At 33.6% G+C, this 18,020-nt stretch overlaps 1 protein-coding gene across 1 annotated transcript; it reads left to right on the top strand.

Annotated features, from left to right (window-relative positions):
* Window positions 1–3,569: 3,569 nt before the first annotated feature.
* LOC137410349 (sulfotransferase 1B1-like) lies at window positions 3,570–13,495 on the top strand. The gene is made up of 7 exons (XM_068095795.1): window positions 3,570–3,710; window positions 4,060–4,243; window positions 4,992–5,181; window positions 6,362–6,507; window positions 7,226–7,323; window positions 11,969–12,140; window positions 13,155–13,495. The coding sequence occupies exons 1-7, from the start codon at window positions 3,651–3,653 to the stop codon at window positions 13,280–13,282; spliced, it is 978 nt and encodes a 325-aa protein (XP_067951896.1). The 5' UTR covers window positions 3,570–3,650; the 3' UTR covers window positions 13,283–13,495.
* Window positions 13,496–18,020: the final 4,525 nt, after the last annotated feature.

The following is an 18,020-nucleotide window of genomic DNA, read 5'->3' as shown; positions in this document are numbered from 1 at the left end:
ATTAAATTTTTAAAAATATTTATAGATTGGTCTTATTACTATAACTAGCCAAATGCTCGGCGTTGCAAGGGTAATAGAATAATTACTTAATGAATTTGAGTAACTTACCTGGAAAGCTAGATCTTTACTAAAATCTATACTAAAACAGTACTTGCGTTTTGGGTCAGCTTAACAATCATTATGGTCAGCAGTGTTAGTTATTAACTACAAGCAAGCACTTTAAGCACGTGAGTATCTTAACCAATGTAATGACTATTCGCCCAATGCATCCATTGTATTCCATGTAGCTTAATGGTTAAGTTCCCTGCATCTAGATCTTGATGTCCCAAGATCAAATCCCGTGTTGTATAGATTGTTCATTGCTAAATTTTCATTGCTATAACTGGTTTAATAGAAAGAAAACACTGAGATTTATATGCTTGTATATAAATTGATTAATATCATAATTCTGAATGTACAAACTGTATTACTAAAGACTACTCCATGCATGAGATTAGATTATATAAATACTAAGAGGGGTATTTAACATTGTAGAAGAAAGAGATATTATATTGGAAAGAGTTGAGACCACTTACAATTCTACCAAGTAGAGCAGACTATCAACAGATAAGACTCTCTACATCTACATAAACTCATGTATATAACATTATAAAGAACAGTTCAGTTCTTATTTAGAATCCTGTGAGTGGATTCCTTGTGTATATTATACTTTAAAATTTGTTGCTCAGTGCACAGTTATTATTTTGTGTAAATATTTATTCTGTTTAATAATAAATAGTTCATGTTGTTTAACTCTAATCTAGTTTTTTGGTCCGGGTGATTACTGTTGACTGTTAGTTGGTCGTTGACTATTGATTATCGGCTAATAACTATTGACCGTGATAAACTAATGTATCTAGCATGTTCATAGCATTAGGGACTAATATGAACTGATGCCCTTGCCAATTTACTAGTAATAATTTTAGTACTTACAAAGTTACAAGTTAATAACCTTATGGTAACCATAGCAACCAACCTGTTAGGATATAAGCTATTATTGACCTTTAACAATAACACATGCGCACATGTGATACAGGGTCACTATAAAAATTGATAACAATATCTAAACATATAGGGGCATTTGTTAGCCTATGCTGAATATGTCCTTACATCATATATCTGAACACATTAATATCACGAAATAGAGTTATAGATGATGGTTCTCATTTCATATTTTCTCATGAAATATGCTGGGTGATAGTCCTGTCTAAATAGTTATCAAGCCAGTTCCTTACTCAGGGGATTGTAAATTCAAACCACAAGCTAGGGTAGCATGAAGGAGTTCACTCGAGGCAGTCTGAAAAAAACTACAAAGTATGATAATAGCATGAATCATTGTGAAAATATTAAACTTAGTGAACATATGAGCAACAGCTGCCTTTAGATTTGGACTTTAGACTCCAGAGGATATGATATATACTGAGGTGTTGACCTTTGACACCAGCACAACATTGAAGGAAGAGTTCTTGGTCATTTATGACAGAGTGAAATCATGTACTTGGTGTGTATCTAATAGACTCTCTCACCTCTCATCTAAAAAGGGAAATAAAATAGGAGAGTTTCACAGATAGCCTTCCATCAGGCAACTCTGAGCCACCATCACAGTTAAAAACTTTTTAATCTGTTTTGTATCCTAGTTTGACAGTTCATCTGGAATTATATACAACAGTTATAAGTGGTAAGTAGTTATTACACTGATTATAAAAGGTTAACATGGACTAATGCTTGCATATGAGAGAACTCCCGGTGCATTGCTGGATCTAAAATGTCTCTAAACGCACTCGTATGTGATAAACTTGTTGCACTAACTAGCCAGTAAATAGAGAAATATATGTGAGGCTGGCAGAACATTTTCAGTGAATTTTTAACAGTGTTGATGCACCTATAATTGACAATTCACTTGCTGTTTATTTTAAATATACGTTTTATCAAAGTCACCTGTATAATAATATAACCATTTATACATGTAGCTTTGATAATTTCTGGAAAGGTAATGAAACAACTGAAATTGGAACAAGTATAATTGTATGGTCATCACTGTAGTTAGAAGTTTCTGTGGAAAATGGTGATAAACCCATTGAAGTTTGTAAACCCAAATTTGTAAACTTAAAAACTATTGACTTAATTAAACTCCATAATAATATAACACAAGATCAGTCAATATGCCATAATATACCATAATATAATGTAATATAATGTAATATAGTGCAAGATAATATAACATAATAATAACATTACATAAAATAATATAGCATTATATAATAAAACATAATAATAACATTACATAACATAATGTAGCATCATTTAATATAACATCAAATTATCTAACATAACATGCTATAAGAAAAAATTGTATAATGGAGTATAACTCAGAATAATATAAAATAATATTATACTACGAAATTTAATACAATATAACATAAATATACCATAATATAATATACTAAAATATAATATAAACATAAAAAAATATAATATAGCACAGAACATAGATCATAACATAGCATAATGTGTTAGCTTTTGTTATTCACTTTGCAGCGGTTTTCAATGTTTGTGTTTAAATTGCAAAAGTTTCCGTTTCTTCCCTGCTGTTATGACAAACTATCACTTCAGAATAATTCAGGAATTCATTAAAATGACAAAATGCCATTGTGGATGGAACAGAAAATTTGCTGATAGATATTTATATATATAGATGTCTATATATACATAAATATATATATCCATGTAGGTATATATACATATGCATGTGTACATTATATATATCTATATACATACACTTATGATCGTGACTGTATATATACATCTATATACATAACAAGTATAGAGAGAGAATATAAAGATTACCAAAATATATTACGCTTTAGCTACTCTCCTACTTGTAGTTTAATGAAACTTTCACTAGTGTCAGTACAGGTAACCAACACCATGGGACACAAATAACATTGAAGTTAAGCAATTTGCAAAAATCATCTCTTAAAACTGTGTAATTTTTTTTACTTCATTTGAAATACAGTAGTACTATTTCAGTCTGCTGTGCATCGATGATGTGGACAATTCTTTTTACTGCTGAAAGATGACGAATTTCTACAAGCTAGTTGCTATACTTCCTTTCACCGCAATAAGACCCAACTAAAGTGTCGTAAGTGACATACAAATTACTCCCATGTACACACATGGGAGTAATTTGTATAATTTGCCTGAATGCTTTAATATATAATTAATGACAGGTAACATACTAGCAAGTCAAATCTTCACTACAATATGAGTGGTGTCCGTCTGAAGTCACGGTAACAGCGCTGGCAAAAAAGCTGCTTCAGACGGGAATGCACGTGGAATACTGCGTTTAGCAGACTGGCGCATTAAGCTCTACACTGCTCGGGCGGCTACCCATTTTATGGGATAATTACTTGCATAGTTAGGACTCATTACGATATTTAACTTAGGCTGCCAAGTGGACTGATGACAATGAAAGTTTGAGTCACGCTTGAGTTAACATTCCTGCAGAAATGTAAAGTCCTTCGTGCACACTAACGTGACACAGTGTACACAGCCTTACTAGTGGTACTGTGATAGCTGGTAGAAAGATAACACGTGGTAACTACATGTAGATGCTGCATACTTCTGCAACTCTGAACACTCTGCCACACAGTGCTCAACAAATTTACAAGGTAGGTGAACAATGATTTACTGGTAAGTGGAAAGTGGGAATGTATTTAGAGTGAGAACCATTCTAAGGTAAAGGAACAGAGTGATGTAGAGGGTAGGATTGATGCAGTTAGGGGATTAGACCAGGGACCAAGCCTGCTTTGTAAATTATTGAATAAGGAGACACCGAAGAAAAAGGTAGGAAGGGTCAGAGAGTAAGAGGAGGCATAACAAAGAAGAAAAGGAATACTGGGTGAAAAGAAAGGAGAGAAGTAGAAACTGCAGACAGATGATAAAAGCAAAAGACCTACTTATTCAAGGTACAACTCTGCTTGTCACATGGTTTCAGTTAACGGAATACTTTATCTGTAGGCTATGGACACTTCTGGTCTCACACCGTTGTTTGATGCTGAAGGAAAGTTTATCTGGAACACACTTGAGTACAATGGTCATAAAGTCTATCCATTCCCTAACATAAAAAATAAGTTGGATTCATACATGAAGTCATTTCCTGTCCTTGATGATGACATTTATCTGCCGACTTATTCAAAATCAGGTAAGAAATGGCATTACAAAGAGCTAACTTTGGACTTTTAGCACAATCTATGATCAACATGCAGATGAATATAGGTATTTGCTTGGTAACAAATCATCTGTAACTTAATTGATTGTTGACTTTTTGATAATTTTGTGACTTTTGTCGGATTCTAAATGTAAAATACAAAAGAACTGTAAGTGAGCACGTAAAGATTATTTGTTTTTGCTTATTCATTTCGTTTATCTATTTATATAAAACCAAGTGTTTGTCTGTTGTCGTATGTCCGGTTAATGGTGATTGGTTAATAGATGCACGCTTGCGTGCTTCAGCAGTCTACTAGAACCAAACTGGAACCAAAATGCAGTCGAAAATGGATAATTTACTCGGTACTAAATTGACTATAACTTGGCTGACCATTGAATTTTATTAATGATCTTGTGACTATTAGCATATGTTGGATGCCAAATATGAAGGGGCGGTCCACATATTATTCAAACATTTTTGTCACGTTATTTGCCAGAAATGGTTTTTGATGCTGTGGTACTTGAAATCAAATCAATAAACAAAGAATAATATAAGGCACTCCAAAATCTAAAGTTTTACAAATAATTAATGACTTTGCTATGAAGATTTGCCCTTTTTTAACTCTCTATAACAATGCAGTAAGCTATGGGATCAACAGTACTAAGGAACTGCTAAAAGTTGTCTTCTCCTTTTCTATGAAGTGCTAGAATGAGCAAATAAAGTTACTCTGAACATTTCACAGGAAGTCACTGGCTTTGTGAAATCGTAATGATGCTAACGCGAAGATCGGCAGATTACAGGAAAGAAAAAACTTCTCAAAACATGCTTGAATTTTGGTTTGATCCAGAAGCAAAACAAAATGGAGGGAGAAGAGTTATGATCACTCATTTACAGCTTGGCGTCATGCCACCAGATATACTGAATAACAGCAGGTAAATATGTGTAGGTGTTACAAACACTTGAACTACAATAATTGATATTACATAATAAAGTAATTGCTACATTTACTACTGCAGTTGTGGATATTATTGGAAAACTGATTTAATAGTTTTCCAATACCAGAAATATTTATCTTTGTGTTGTTATCATCCTACTAACACAAGATTTCTAGCACATGTATAAACATAATATTATACTGAGTTAGTTACACAACATTAGAAGTGTGTAAAACTTGGTGACTATTAACTATCAACGTAATTTTATCCTCAGTCAGATATCTAACAATATAAGTGTATAAGAGAGTGTTAATAGTAACTATAAACATAATGTTATACTCAGTCAGTTACCTAATGTTAGATGTGTGTAAAACTTGGTGACTATTAACTGTCAACATAATTTTATCCTCAGTCAGATATCTAACATTATAAGTGTGTAAGAGTTGGTGACTAGTAACTATAAACATAATGTTATACTCAGTCAGTTACCTAATGTTAGATGTGTGTAAAACTTGGTGACTATTAACTGTCAACATAATTTTATCCTCAGTCAGATATCTAACATTATAAGTGTGTAAGAGTTGGTGACTAGTAACTATAAACATAATGTTATACTCAGTCAGTTACCTAACATTAGAAGTGTGTAAGAGTTGGTGACTAGTAACTATAAACATAATATTATACTCAGTCAGTTACCTAACATTAGAAGTGTGTAAGAGTTGGTGACTAGTAACTATAAACATAATGTTATACTCAGTCAGTTACCTAATGTTAGATGTGTGTAAAACTTGGTGACTATTAACTGTCAACATAATTTTATCCTCAGTCAGATATCTAACATTATAAGTGTGTAAGAGTTGGTGACTAGTAACTATAAACATAATGTTATACTCAGTCAGTTACCTAACATTAGAAGTGTGTAAGAGTTGGTGACTAGTAACTATAAACATAATATTATACTCAGTCAGTTACCTAACATTAGAAGTGTGTAAGAGTTGGTGACTAGTAACTATAAACATAATGTTATACTCAGTCAGTTACCTAACATTAGAAGTGTGTAAGAGTTGGTGACTAGTAACTATAAACATAATGTTATACTCAGTCAGTTACCTAACATTAGAAGCGTGTAAGAGTAAATTGGTAAATTGTTATTGTTCAGCTATATTATTTTTGACAGTGGAAAATTTATTCAAATTCACCGAAATCCTGCTGATTTAGCTGTTTCCTTTTTCAACCATTTGACCAATCTAACTGATATTGCTGGTCACCTGACGCATGACTGGAATTCCTTCATTACTGAGATATTCTGTGATCGAGACAGAAGTAAGTATTGAAAGTTTTTTTCATAATCCTACCAACAAATATTTACTATAACATGATAATCAACTGACTGGCTGATGGTAATAATACTATAATAAGTGTTGACAGTTACAATCTAGTTGTTCATTGATATATGATTAAGTATATTATAACTCTGTAACATAAAGAGTCCGGCAACATTATCAGATTAAAATTACGCATTAAAATTTATCTTTCAAATGTCATAGCTGTTTGAAAAATAACTAAAACTGTCCAGTTATATCATATGGAGAAATAAAAAGTTTTGCATACCATTAATAAGCATATATAATAACTCAGCAGCCAAAGCAATGCTGAGAGAATAGTCTGAGGTAATAAGTAGTCTGAGAATATCGTTATCTCAGTTTATGCATGTTAAACCTCGTTGGTAATGAGAGCTTATACTGCTTTCTGTTTCGATTTTGATGTTTCAATTGATTATATTGAACTGAGCTGATTTTATTGTTTTATCTACATGTGTGTGATTTGTGCGCCAAACAATTTGCACTAAATGCAAGAAGTTAGAATTTCTCAACTTTACTTTTTGACGCCTCAGTTATTGCATTACGCTATTATTACATTCAGGTAAAGGTCTATAATATTATTGTTATACTCTACCCTGGCCACTCATTACAAATATTGTCTTTTCATGAAGCCTGTAAGACCTAAAATATCTAAACTGAGCCAAATTGTCCTATTGCAGTGAATCACCCCACATGGTGGGATTACACATCTGAATGGTGGACAGCGTTTAAAGATAAACCCAACTACTTACCTGTTTTCTACGAAGAGCTAAAAGAGGTGAGCACAATACCTAAACTACTAAACAGATTCATGCAATTTAAAGCTTTCAGAAAACCTTCAATATTAATTATGTGTAGCTTGATAGTTTCATGTTAGAATGTATCAGTCCTTTGTGTTTGTTTTTACTCAGCTTGCTTTGGTTTATCCTTTTGGTTCCTCCATGTTGAATATAGTCAAACAAATCGGAGCAGTTCATCAAAACTTGTAGCAGCTTAAACGATGGGTGACAGACTAGAGCTTACTAGGCTAACAAAAGATAACTATCATACCTAGAAATTAAAAGCAAGCATGTTCTTCTTGGTCACATTGATGGTGCTACCGCAGAACCACCAGAAAGTGCTGCTGAAATGGAAAATAAGAGTTACACAGTGAACTCAGCTAAAGCATATGGCTACCTTGTCAACGCTATCAGTGATAAACTGTTATATTTAATAACTGCAGGTGACAACAATAAGGGTACCTGGAGTAAGCTTCAATCTCACTTCGAAAAAGTTAGCTTGGTTAATAGCTTATATCACAAGAAATAATGTTTCTGCACAGTAGTGCGTGAAATTGAATCAATCAAAAACCATCTCAAGAAAATGAAGGAGCTACCACACAAATTACCTGCAAGAATGCCACATTGGGTGAAAATGATGAAGATTTCCCTTTATTAAGTAGTCTACTAGACAGTTACACTGAACCAGTGACAGCACTGCAAGCACAGGGTAGCACACTAACTTTGGGAAATTTGTCTTATGCTTCAGGATTTGCTCATGTATAATTTGTATTAAATAGCAGCAATGTCTTTTCTGTTTTGCAAGAGTTGTTGAAAACCATACTGAAAATAGGATTGGTACATAATGAAGTGATGGAGAAATTAAATACATGTCAGAGACATTCCGAAGCTATCTAACAGCTAACAGTTTACATCACTAGTTTACTGTACGCTCTTCTCCTCAGCAAAATAGAGTGCAAAAAGATACAATCACATGATATGTGAGTTTGGTTGAGCAATGACTGTTGATGTAAATCTCCTCAAAACCATTCTGGGTTGAAACTATGGAGACTGACAGTAGTGTATGTCAATAAGAATCTCTTTACAGCCGCACATGTACAAACCACTACACCTTATTAACTGTGGTTTGGTTGTTGACAAGAGATTGGCAACCTGCGAGCCTTTGCCTCTTTAGCGAACGCTCATATATTTAATGAGCTTAAACACAAGCTAGATGACTAAACTGAGAAAATGATGTTCACGGTGTGTAGCTCAAACTCAGAAGCATGTACAATCATACGACAGATAGAAATTTGTCGAGAGGTCATCTGTGATGAATACGCGCTTGGTATACAGCTACTCTCAGATCCATTCACTGAAGAAAACACTAAACCTAGTGTGGTGGAGTTGTTCTTTTTTAATAAGCTTCCATCTCTTGTCATGACATCACATCGCAGCTGTCATGAGCCAATCAGACGCGATATCTATGAGTTCAGCTCTAAGTGTAAGTGACGTAGTTGAGCCATCCACCTACATGGAAGCAATAATTAGCTCTCAATCGTACAAATAGATAAAGACTGCTAATGAAGAATGTCAGTCTTTGTTAGAGCTTGGTACTTGGAATCTCGCACTGCTACCATCGAGTTGTCAGCTGGTCAGCTGAAAAGTGACCGGCTGAAGCTGTAAGCTGAATAACAAAAGTGATGGTACAAAGCAAGATCAGTAGCGGAAAATTTTTCTCAAAAGCTGGGTGTGGGCTTTGAGGAAACTCACCAATAGTATACAAGACCTCATTATGCGCACTGTCATCATACAGATTTAGTTGCAACACATTCATTCATCAAATGGACGTTGTCACTGCATGCATCAAGGGTAATTTATGAGAAGTTATTTACAAATCGCAAATTGAAAGAGTTGTCTCTCCAAGAAACGAGAATCTAGCTTAAAAAATCAAGCGAATCGCTTGGCTACTCCCAGTCTAGCAAAGATAAATGTGTGCATAGACGTACCAACAATGAGAACAAACTACTTTTGGCTTTCTAAGTAGAGGATGTAGTTCTACTTAGTGATACTGAAGAGTCTATGGTTGATATAAAGCCATGCCTCAGTATGAGATTAAAAATGATTGGTTTGGTTCAGCTACCCAAGGTACCGTGCGTAGATGCAAAATACAATGATGACAACGTCGAGTTGAATCAGCGGCACTATATACCTCAGACTCTCGGTAAGTTTAACCCGGCTAAATGTAAACCTACCAACACCCCTACAGCTACTGATTTGAAACTGATTAGTAGTGATGGAAGCAATCTAGTTGATAAAGGACTGTATCAGTCAATTATTGGAAGTCTGCTAAATCTGTCAACTGCAACTTGTTCAGGTTTTGTCGGTATGCTTTGTCATTACACCTCTGTTTCGGCACAAACTCATCTAACTGCAGTTAAGAAAGTTCTACACTACCTGAAAGGTACTCAAGAGTCCGGTGCTACCTACTAAAGGATTGGAAACTCACCAGAGAGATGTTCTGATTCAAGTTGCACTGATGATTATCAATCTACAACCAGTGTAGTTTTCATGCATAGAGATGAACCTATCTCTTAGATTAGTAAGAGGCAGAGTGCCATTTCTTTGTCTACTGCTGAGGTGGAGTATGTGGCTGTTATTGACGATGCTAAAAACGTTGTATGGTTGAAACAGCTGTACAGTGACATAATTGGTGGAAACCGCCGACCAACTACTCTATGTATGAACAATCATTCTGCTATCAGCATCTCAAATAACATAACTACATCCAAACATAGCTGACATAGGATGCATGATTTCACTATGTACTTGAAAAGTTTTTAGGCCGCAGATCACAACTGTATACTATCCAACACAACCAGTAGTGTTAGCCTATATACGCACAAAATCATTTTTTGCAATCATTACAGTGAACTACTGTCGCTGATATGCAAAGCATGAATCATGCTTTTGTGCACATGAAAGTTTGTATAAGATATATTCTCATTTGTAATTTTTTCATGTTTCTTGTAATTACCATAAAAATCCAGTCGTTAAGAGGTATATTGAATATGTGTAATTTGGTATTTTTATGTGAGATATTGCCAGTCTTCTGTTTTTCTTTCTACCCAACATGCGTTGTTTTAACCTTTTTGTTCTGCCATGATGAATATAGACGATCAAATGAAAGCAGTTTGCTATAACCTGTAATAACTAGTACCTCGTGGAATCACAGAAAATTAACATAAAAGTTATACTAACTTGAGCACTTAAAAAACCTGAAAATACTATTCCATTGCCTTCATAAAGATTTTCATGGAAAGTGTCATAAGGAAATTTGTTACTAGTGCACCAAGTGAAACCTTGCTTTTTGGGCATTAATAATTCTCTTGTTTATTGAGTTGCATACCTTCCCTATTTTTGCATAAACTCGTGTGTATTTACTCTGTAGTAGAGAATCATGTATGATTCAGTTCCAGTCCAAAAAATGCAAAAATTAAAAATTAAGAAAGATAGGGGGAAGAAAAAGATAGAAGAGATAATATCTAAGAGAGATAGGTAGGAGAGATAGGTAAGAGGGATAGGTAAGAGAGATAGGTAAGAGAGATAGGTAAGAGAGATAGGTGAGAGAGATAGGTAAGAGAGATAGGTATGAGAGAGATAGGTTAGAGAGATAGATGAGAGAGATAGGTAAGAGAGATAGGTAATAGGGATAGGTAAGAGAGATAGGTAAGAGAGATAGGTAAGAGAGATAGGTAAGAGAGATAGGTAAGAGAGATAGGTAAGAGAGATAGGTAAGAGAGATAGGTAAGAGAGATAGGTAAGAGGGATAGGTAAGAGAGATAGGTAAGAGAGATAGGTAAGAGAGATAGGTAAGAGGGATAGGTAAGAGAGATAGGTAAGAGGGATAGGTAAGTGAGATAGGTAAGAGAGATAGGTAAGAGGAATAGGTAAGAGAGATAGGTAAGAGAGATAGGTAAGAGAGATAGGTAAGAGGGATAGGTAAGAGAGATAGGTAAGAGAGATAGGTTAGAGAGATAGATGAGAGAGATAGGTGAAAGAGATAGGTAAGAGAGATAGGTAAGAGGGATAGGTAAGAGAGATAGGTAAGAGAGATAGGTAAGAGAGATAGGTAAGAGAGATAGGTAAGAGAGATAGGTAAGAGGGATAGGTAAGAGAGATAGATAAGAGAAATAGGTAAGAGAGATACATGTAGGTAAGAGAGATAGGTAAGAGGGATAGGTAAGAGAGATTGGTAAGAGGGATAGGTAAAAGAAATAGATAAGTTGATAGGTATTTTTCATAAAGCTTTTGAGAATGGAAAAGACTGAGAATACCAAATGGTTTGATTAGTTATGCAAAATATTCTATTTCAAACTATCTATATGTAACGTTGGTTAAAAATACAAAGGTTTTCGTCCAAAGGCTAATATTTCAGGTAACCTAAAAAAAGTTTGCAAACAAACCTACAAGGTAATTGATCACAATAAAATAATATACAGAGTTAGAATGCTCTGTATAAAGATGTAATAATGATGAATAAAATTATATTTCTTTACTGTCATACATATATCTTATTAGATATATATTATTAGACATATATACATATATGTATATGCACAATATTAGAAATATATGATAGTGACTAGTTACTTGTTTCTACAGCATCCTGTAAAAGTCATTGGAGACATTGCAGAGTTCCTCAAGGTAGGAGTTGACCAAAAGTTGGTTGAAGAAATAGCAACTCGAGTGTCATTTGATCGAATGAGTGGCGAAAAAAGAAAAATTGAAAACCATGGACCAGTTTTTCAAGAAGGATTCACTTTCTATAGGAAAGGTAAATAGCTAACAAGGGCAATCTTGTGCTTCCAACAACATTTGATTTCATAACAGTTTTGATCATACGAAAAACAGAGTATTAATTGTTTCTTGGTTACAATATTTACACACATGATGAAGAAACCAAACCTACTTGTAAATGATACAGTATGTACATGTATGTATGTTCACCTATTTTTGAGAATGCACACCGCCTACATGAAGATTGGTTTTTTATTGATGGATGCCTACTTTCAGTCAATGTAAGCTGTGGTCAAGAAACTTTGTCTTTAATTAACTTCATTCCGTCACAATCTTTTGCAGCTAAACGTGGTTACTAGCAATCATGTTTAGTACGCTATTTTTATCCTAAGTTATCTTTATTTACATTTGCTTTTCCTCAGTCTTCTAGAGTTAACTGTTGCCATCTAAAACAATCTCTATTTAGCTTGTTCATCTATAAACATCTACAGCCAGCTGTGTTTGTCTACAGACATCTATAGTCAGTTGTGTTAATTTACAAACATCTTCAGTTAGCTGTGCTTGTCTACAGACATCTATGGTTAGCTGTGTTAATTTACAAACGTCTTCAGTTAACTGTATTTATCTACAAGCAGCTACAGTTAGCTGTGTTTATCTACAAACATCTATAGTCAGCTGTGCTTGCCTACAGACATCTATGGTTAGCTGTGTAAATTTACAAACATCTTCAGTTAACTGTGTTTATTTACAAGCAGCTACTGCAATTAGCTGTGTTTATCCATCATCGCTTACAATTATTTTTGTCACCCAAAACAGTTAAATTCATCTATAGTTTGCTTGTATAATACATGTTCATATATATAACACGTATAATGTATAAATGTAATCATGTATAACATAACATGCCCAACATTTACATTGTATCTCTATTGTCTCTTTCGTTATCAAACTTTTTCATCCCCAAGAGTTAAATGTCTCAATATACTCATTAAATTTATTTATTAGATATAATAAGCCTGAGTGACTACTAATCGGTAGATGTCTATTTCAGGAATTGTGGGTGATTGGAAGACACATTTCACTAAGGAGCAGCATGAGCAGTTTATGAATCATCATAATAAGGAGCTACGGAATATTCCAGAACTTTATCAGAGGTTCATCCAGTACCTGCAACCTTGACACTACATAACATTAGCCTATATTGTTTTTATAGTTACTTCAGGTTAGACTAAAGTCGTACACAGCAATATATGACTTAGTGTTTGCTTATCATTTTGCTAAATTTTTAACTTCACATATTATATAACTTTACATATTATATAACTTCACATATTATATAACTTCACATATTATATAACTTCTCCTGCTATTAAATAAAATGCAAAAAAGGGATTATCTGAATTCTAATGACTGATGTCATGTAGGTCACATAGGTCATGAGTCATGTCTTGAGATATCGAGGTATTTGCTTTCATTTTAAAGCAAACTTTTGATAACAGTCACCATCTGAGTAGTTTGATAAAAATTCAACAAGGTAGAGAAACAAGCTTAGTCTCTGAAAAGCTGGGAATAAGAGAGCTATATTATACTGGACTTCCATCCCTGCAACTACATGATTAGTCCTTGAATAAGGAACAACTATAGGAAAAACCAGAGCTTGTTATTGCAGTATATTTTTTGTATCTGTTGCACACAGCACTAATTATAACAGTTCACATTGCATTCTTCTTAAATAGACAAGACTAAAGTTTTGGTGTTTATAAGGTAAGCCATCTCCTGCTTTACCAAGCTGATGTTGTTATAATGCTTAATGACAGAACCTCAGCATACTTGGTTGTTTAACATCCACTATATTATAAGGCACCAATGTTAAACCCTCTACATTAACAGCAAATATGTTACCATACCGTAATTATTAAACTTATTCTGAGCTATGTACACTATTAACATTGCAAATCTGTTCTTTGTGAAGGACAAGATACTAATACTTCTCTTTCTAGATTTTCTTGTAAATAAACAGTGGATCAATATTTTTTAACATATACATATTTATATATATTTATATATAACATAGCTATATATATATGTATATATCGATATATGTATATATATAGATATATATATCTATATATAAATATATACATATATATAACTATGTTTATTATAAACATAACTTTATATATATGTTAAAAATATTGTATATATATACGTATACATATCTAGATATATATATATATATAGCTATTATAGCTATATATATATATAGCTATAATAGTTATATATATATATATATATATATATATAAATCTGAAAGTTTGTCATTCCTCTGTCCAGCTATAGCTGATTAAAATCTAGCAATGAATTATCCGTATCGCAGAAGATTTGATCTCGGAACCTCCCGATTCGCAAAGTGACAGCTAATCCGTTATGAGTTTGGAACTCATAAAAGCTGTAGAAGTCTTCCGCAGTTTTCCACTGGTACAGTTTTTTGCTGTTTCATCAATAGAATTGTTCATTTTAGTTTGCTGTTAATAGTCCATTGGTAATTTATTAGTTGCACTCAAGTTATGAGTTTTGATTGTTATTTTTGCAGAATTTATTTATTGATCTCTTTGGCTGTAAAAGTAGTTGTAAACAATAAAATAAAAGTTGACTGATAGCGAAGATTTCAAAAAAAGATTTGTGATTTGGATACAAGATAAAGTCAACAGAACCTCATTGCATGTTTCAATGGAGCAGTTACTCCAATCTCAATAATAGAAATAACATCATAATGAGAAGATTACTCCTATGAGTGGACAACTGCTGCTAAGTTGCTTGCTGCTTTGGGTCCGAAAAGATAAAATAACTGCTATTAAAATAATAGCAATATCCTAGTATTCAAACTAGCAGTAGATTGTAGAAATGAGTGAGCTATAACACAAATTTATGTCTGCATATGAAAGCATTCACTCTATATAGGGTACATCTTGCTAAGAGAAAGTGCCAATAACTTAATCCCACGACCAAACGAGCGGAGCGAAGTTTGAGAGTTTTTATGATAAATGCATGTGCACGCAATTTACGAAAATTATTCATCAACAACGTCGCAAACCCTTGTTTCAAAATCTCATCAACAAATTTAACCATCATTTTGTAAAGTCGTTAAAATATAATAACGATACAAAACACATACATATATAAGCCTATTTAAATATGTTACCAAGTCTTTGTAAATTGTCGACAGTATCTTAAAACTTACCCATCTGATCGGATTATACACAAATAGACAGATTAGTTTGGCCGAAAATTGCCACAAAATGCTTGAAAAGCTTGGTTTAATAAAAGTTAAGACTGGCCTACGATATGCCAATAAAGCCGTGCGACAGATAATAGAACTATTTAGCAGTGCACATTTCACGAGAAAACCGAGCTCATTTCACCAGTCTATGGCTTTGTTTACTTGTAATCGAATTTATCCGAAGGTTTCTGTACCCCGTTTGAGGCGTAGACCGATTTACAGGTACGAAATTGTGGTACACAGTTTATCAGCCTGTGTTTTTTTGTCCAATCACCGAAGGTTTCATTAAATTATTTAAAACGTTAGCCGAAATTCTTTACAACTTATGTACAAGCTAGGGCCAAGCTACAATGCCCCTTTATGACGAGAACATTTTTTGATTATTTGATTGATGATATTTTTCTAACGATTCTTATAAGATTATTACAATATTTAATTGTAAGAATAATTATTTGATTTTATAAGATTATTATGAGATTTAGTTATAAGAATAATCATTCGAATTTACAAGATCGAAGTATATAGTGACTGATGGTGTGCAATATGTTACTGTTATTATTTTTCTAAAGATTTTGTTGATGATACTGCAGCTGTGCCCAATATCGCGGTACTGCCAAGCCGTTTTTAATATTTGCAACATTATGTAATAGGCCTACATTTTCTTATAGATATACATATATTTCTATGACAACCAGCTAAAGTCTGTTTAAATAAATATCACAACTTCTTGATATATTGGTTGCTGTGACCAATGATATACAGCCCGCAGCATGTGTATATTACACAGCAGCTTGCCATTTTACTTCTAATATTGCATTTCTCCTATTGCATGGGAGAGATTTAACACATAATCTTTTCCTTTCATTTTTGCTGTTTGTTGTACATAATAACACCCAGTACATTGCAGCTGCCATTGCAGCTACCATTGCAGTTATCCTACTGCACTGCAGTGCCATTTGACTGCTAATATTGCATTTCTCAACCATCAGTACCCTTTCTTTTTTCCAAAATCACTTTGGTCGTGGGCTGTATGACAGTGGAATTTGTAGTAGTATTTGTACTGTATGAGAGTTTCACCATCTGCTAACCTAAGCAGACAAGATAGTTTATCTTCTAAAGCCATACAGCCATATAACTAACTATTTATCAGTGAGTGTTTTAGTTCTACGAGCTGAATGTACATATACATTTAAAAACTTCTGTTTTACAAAACTATTCTAAGGTAGATACAACATACTAATATTCTTTCGTGGAGTTGACGAATATAACAGAACTTCAAAAATATACTGTATACTGAATATTGAGTACTCAAAAAACATAGTTGGTGGCAGCGGTATTTTGTGTGCACAGTTTTCTTGAGGTAGTCAGTAAATAGAGAGCAATGTCTCAGAGCTGACTGGCACTGGAGACTGAGTAGTGGGTCACACTTGAGTTAACAAACCTTGTAAACATTGTAGCCTCAGCTGTGTGAAACATCTGACTAGATATGTGATATTATCCTAAATGACTACCACGCATTGTTTAACCTCAAGAAGTAAGTCAACTATAGAGTTCTCTGCTCTTTACACTGTTTAATGATAAGCATGAGAAGACAATTCCGAATTTATTGCAAGTAACTACCAACTGTTAGCTGTGACTACCATACAGTAATAGCTGTGACGTGTTCACTGAGCTGCTACCAAACTTAGCTAAAGGCTCATACTGGCAAATGCTAAAATAATTACAACGCAAACAAATAAGCTGTCTGAGCTCGACATAACCTTGGTTTACTTTTCCATAACTTGAAGCTTTCCAAAGCTTCAATATACAGTCAGCTAGCTATATAGTTACTAGCTACATAGCTAGTCAGACCACAAGCGCTATATGAGTAGTATTGTGGTGTTGAATTCTCTACAATCAGAGGTTGTAATGTAACAGACCCTCAAGTAAATTATAGTTTGGAACCCAGATTTAAGCTGCTGTAGTAAATTGTATTGCAGATTTAATTTTGTAAAAAAACTTTTGTTTAAAGGAAAACAATTTGTTGTCTATTCAATACTTATTATAATATTTAAATCTGTGTTTTGCAGCATGAAAAGTCACAAACTGTTTGAGGATTCAGCTTTGCTTGAAATCAATTATTTTAAAAGCGGAAAATTAAGTCCATTTTATCTACAGAATCACAAGTTTTTCTTATTGCCGTAGGCACAAATAATATAATATGTTCTCAATAATACAATGTCTTATAATAGCTCCATATGTTTTAGGTATAGGATGCGGCAAATCTATCCTAATAGGCAAGAGCAACAGTTTCAGGTCAACAGATTTAAGAGTAGCAAACAATGCACAACCAACTGCTACTTTTTAAAAATGTTGGCACAGTCTTACAGCTGATGGAAATCAGGCTATGTCTATATTAATGCATGAGTACACTTGTGAAACCATTATGTGAAACTTAAACTCGTCTCCCTTTCTTACTCAATGAGCGATAACTCCTAATAGCAAGAGCTGAAGGCTGGACCTTCTATCCTACTTGTCAGGTATTTGCTGATATAAACTATTTTTTTCATTTTCAACATATTTATAGCTGTTTAGAATGCTAAAAATTTACAACTGTAAACACACGATGACCAAATACTTTTCAGATTTTAGATAACA

This window comes from Watersipora subatra, chromosome 1 (assembly GCF_963576615.1).
Source record: "Watersipora subatra chromosome 1, tzWatSuba1.1, whole genome shotgun sequence".
Taxonomy (NCBI): Eukaryota; Metazoa; Bryozoa; class Gymnolaemata; order Cheilostomatida; family Watersiporidae; genus Watersipora; species Watersipora subatra.
The sequence above is the reverse complement of the archived record's forward strand: the minus strand, read 5'-3'. Positions and strand labels throughout refer to the sequence as shown.

Coding starts and splice junctions, on each gene's coding strand:
- LOC137410349 (XM_068095795.1), top strand. CDS start 3,651: ATGCTGCATACTTCTGCAACTCTGAACACTCTGCCACACAGTGCTCAA. Junction 4,244..4,991: donor GCCGACTTATTCAAAATCAG/GTAAGAAATGGC, acceptor AACATTTCACAG/GAAGTCACTGGCTTTGTGAA. Junction 6,508..7,225: donor ATTCTGTGATCGAGACAGAA/GTAAGTATTGAA, acceptor GTCCTATTGCAG/TGAATCACCCCACATGGTGG.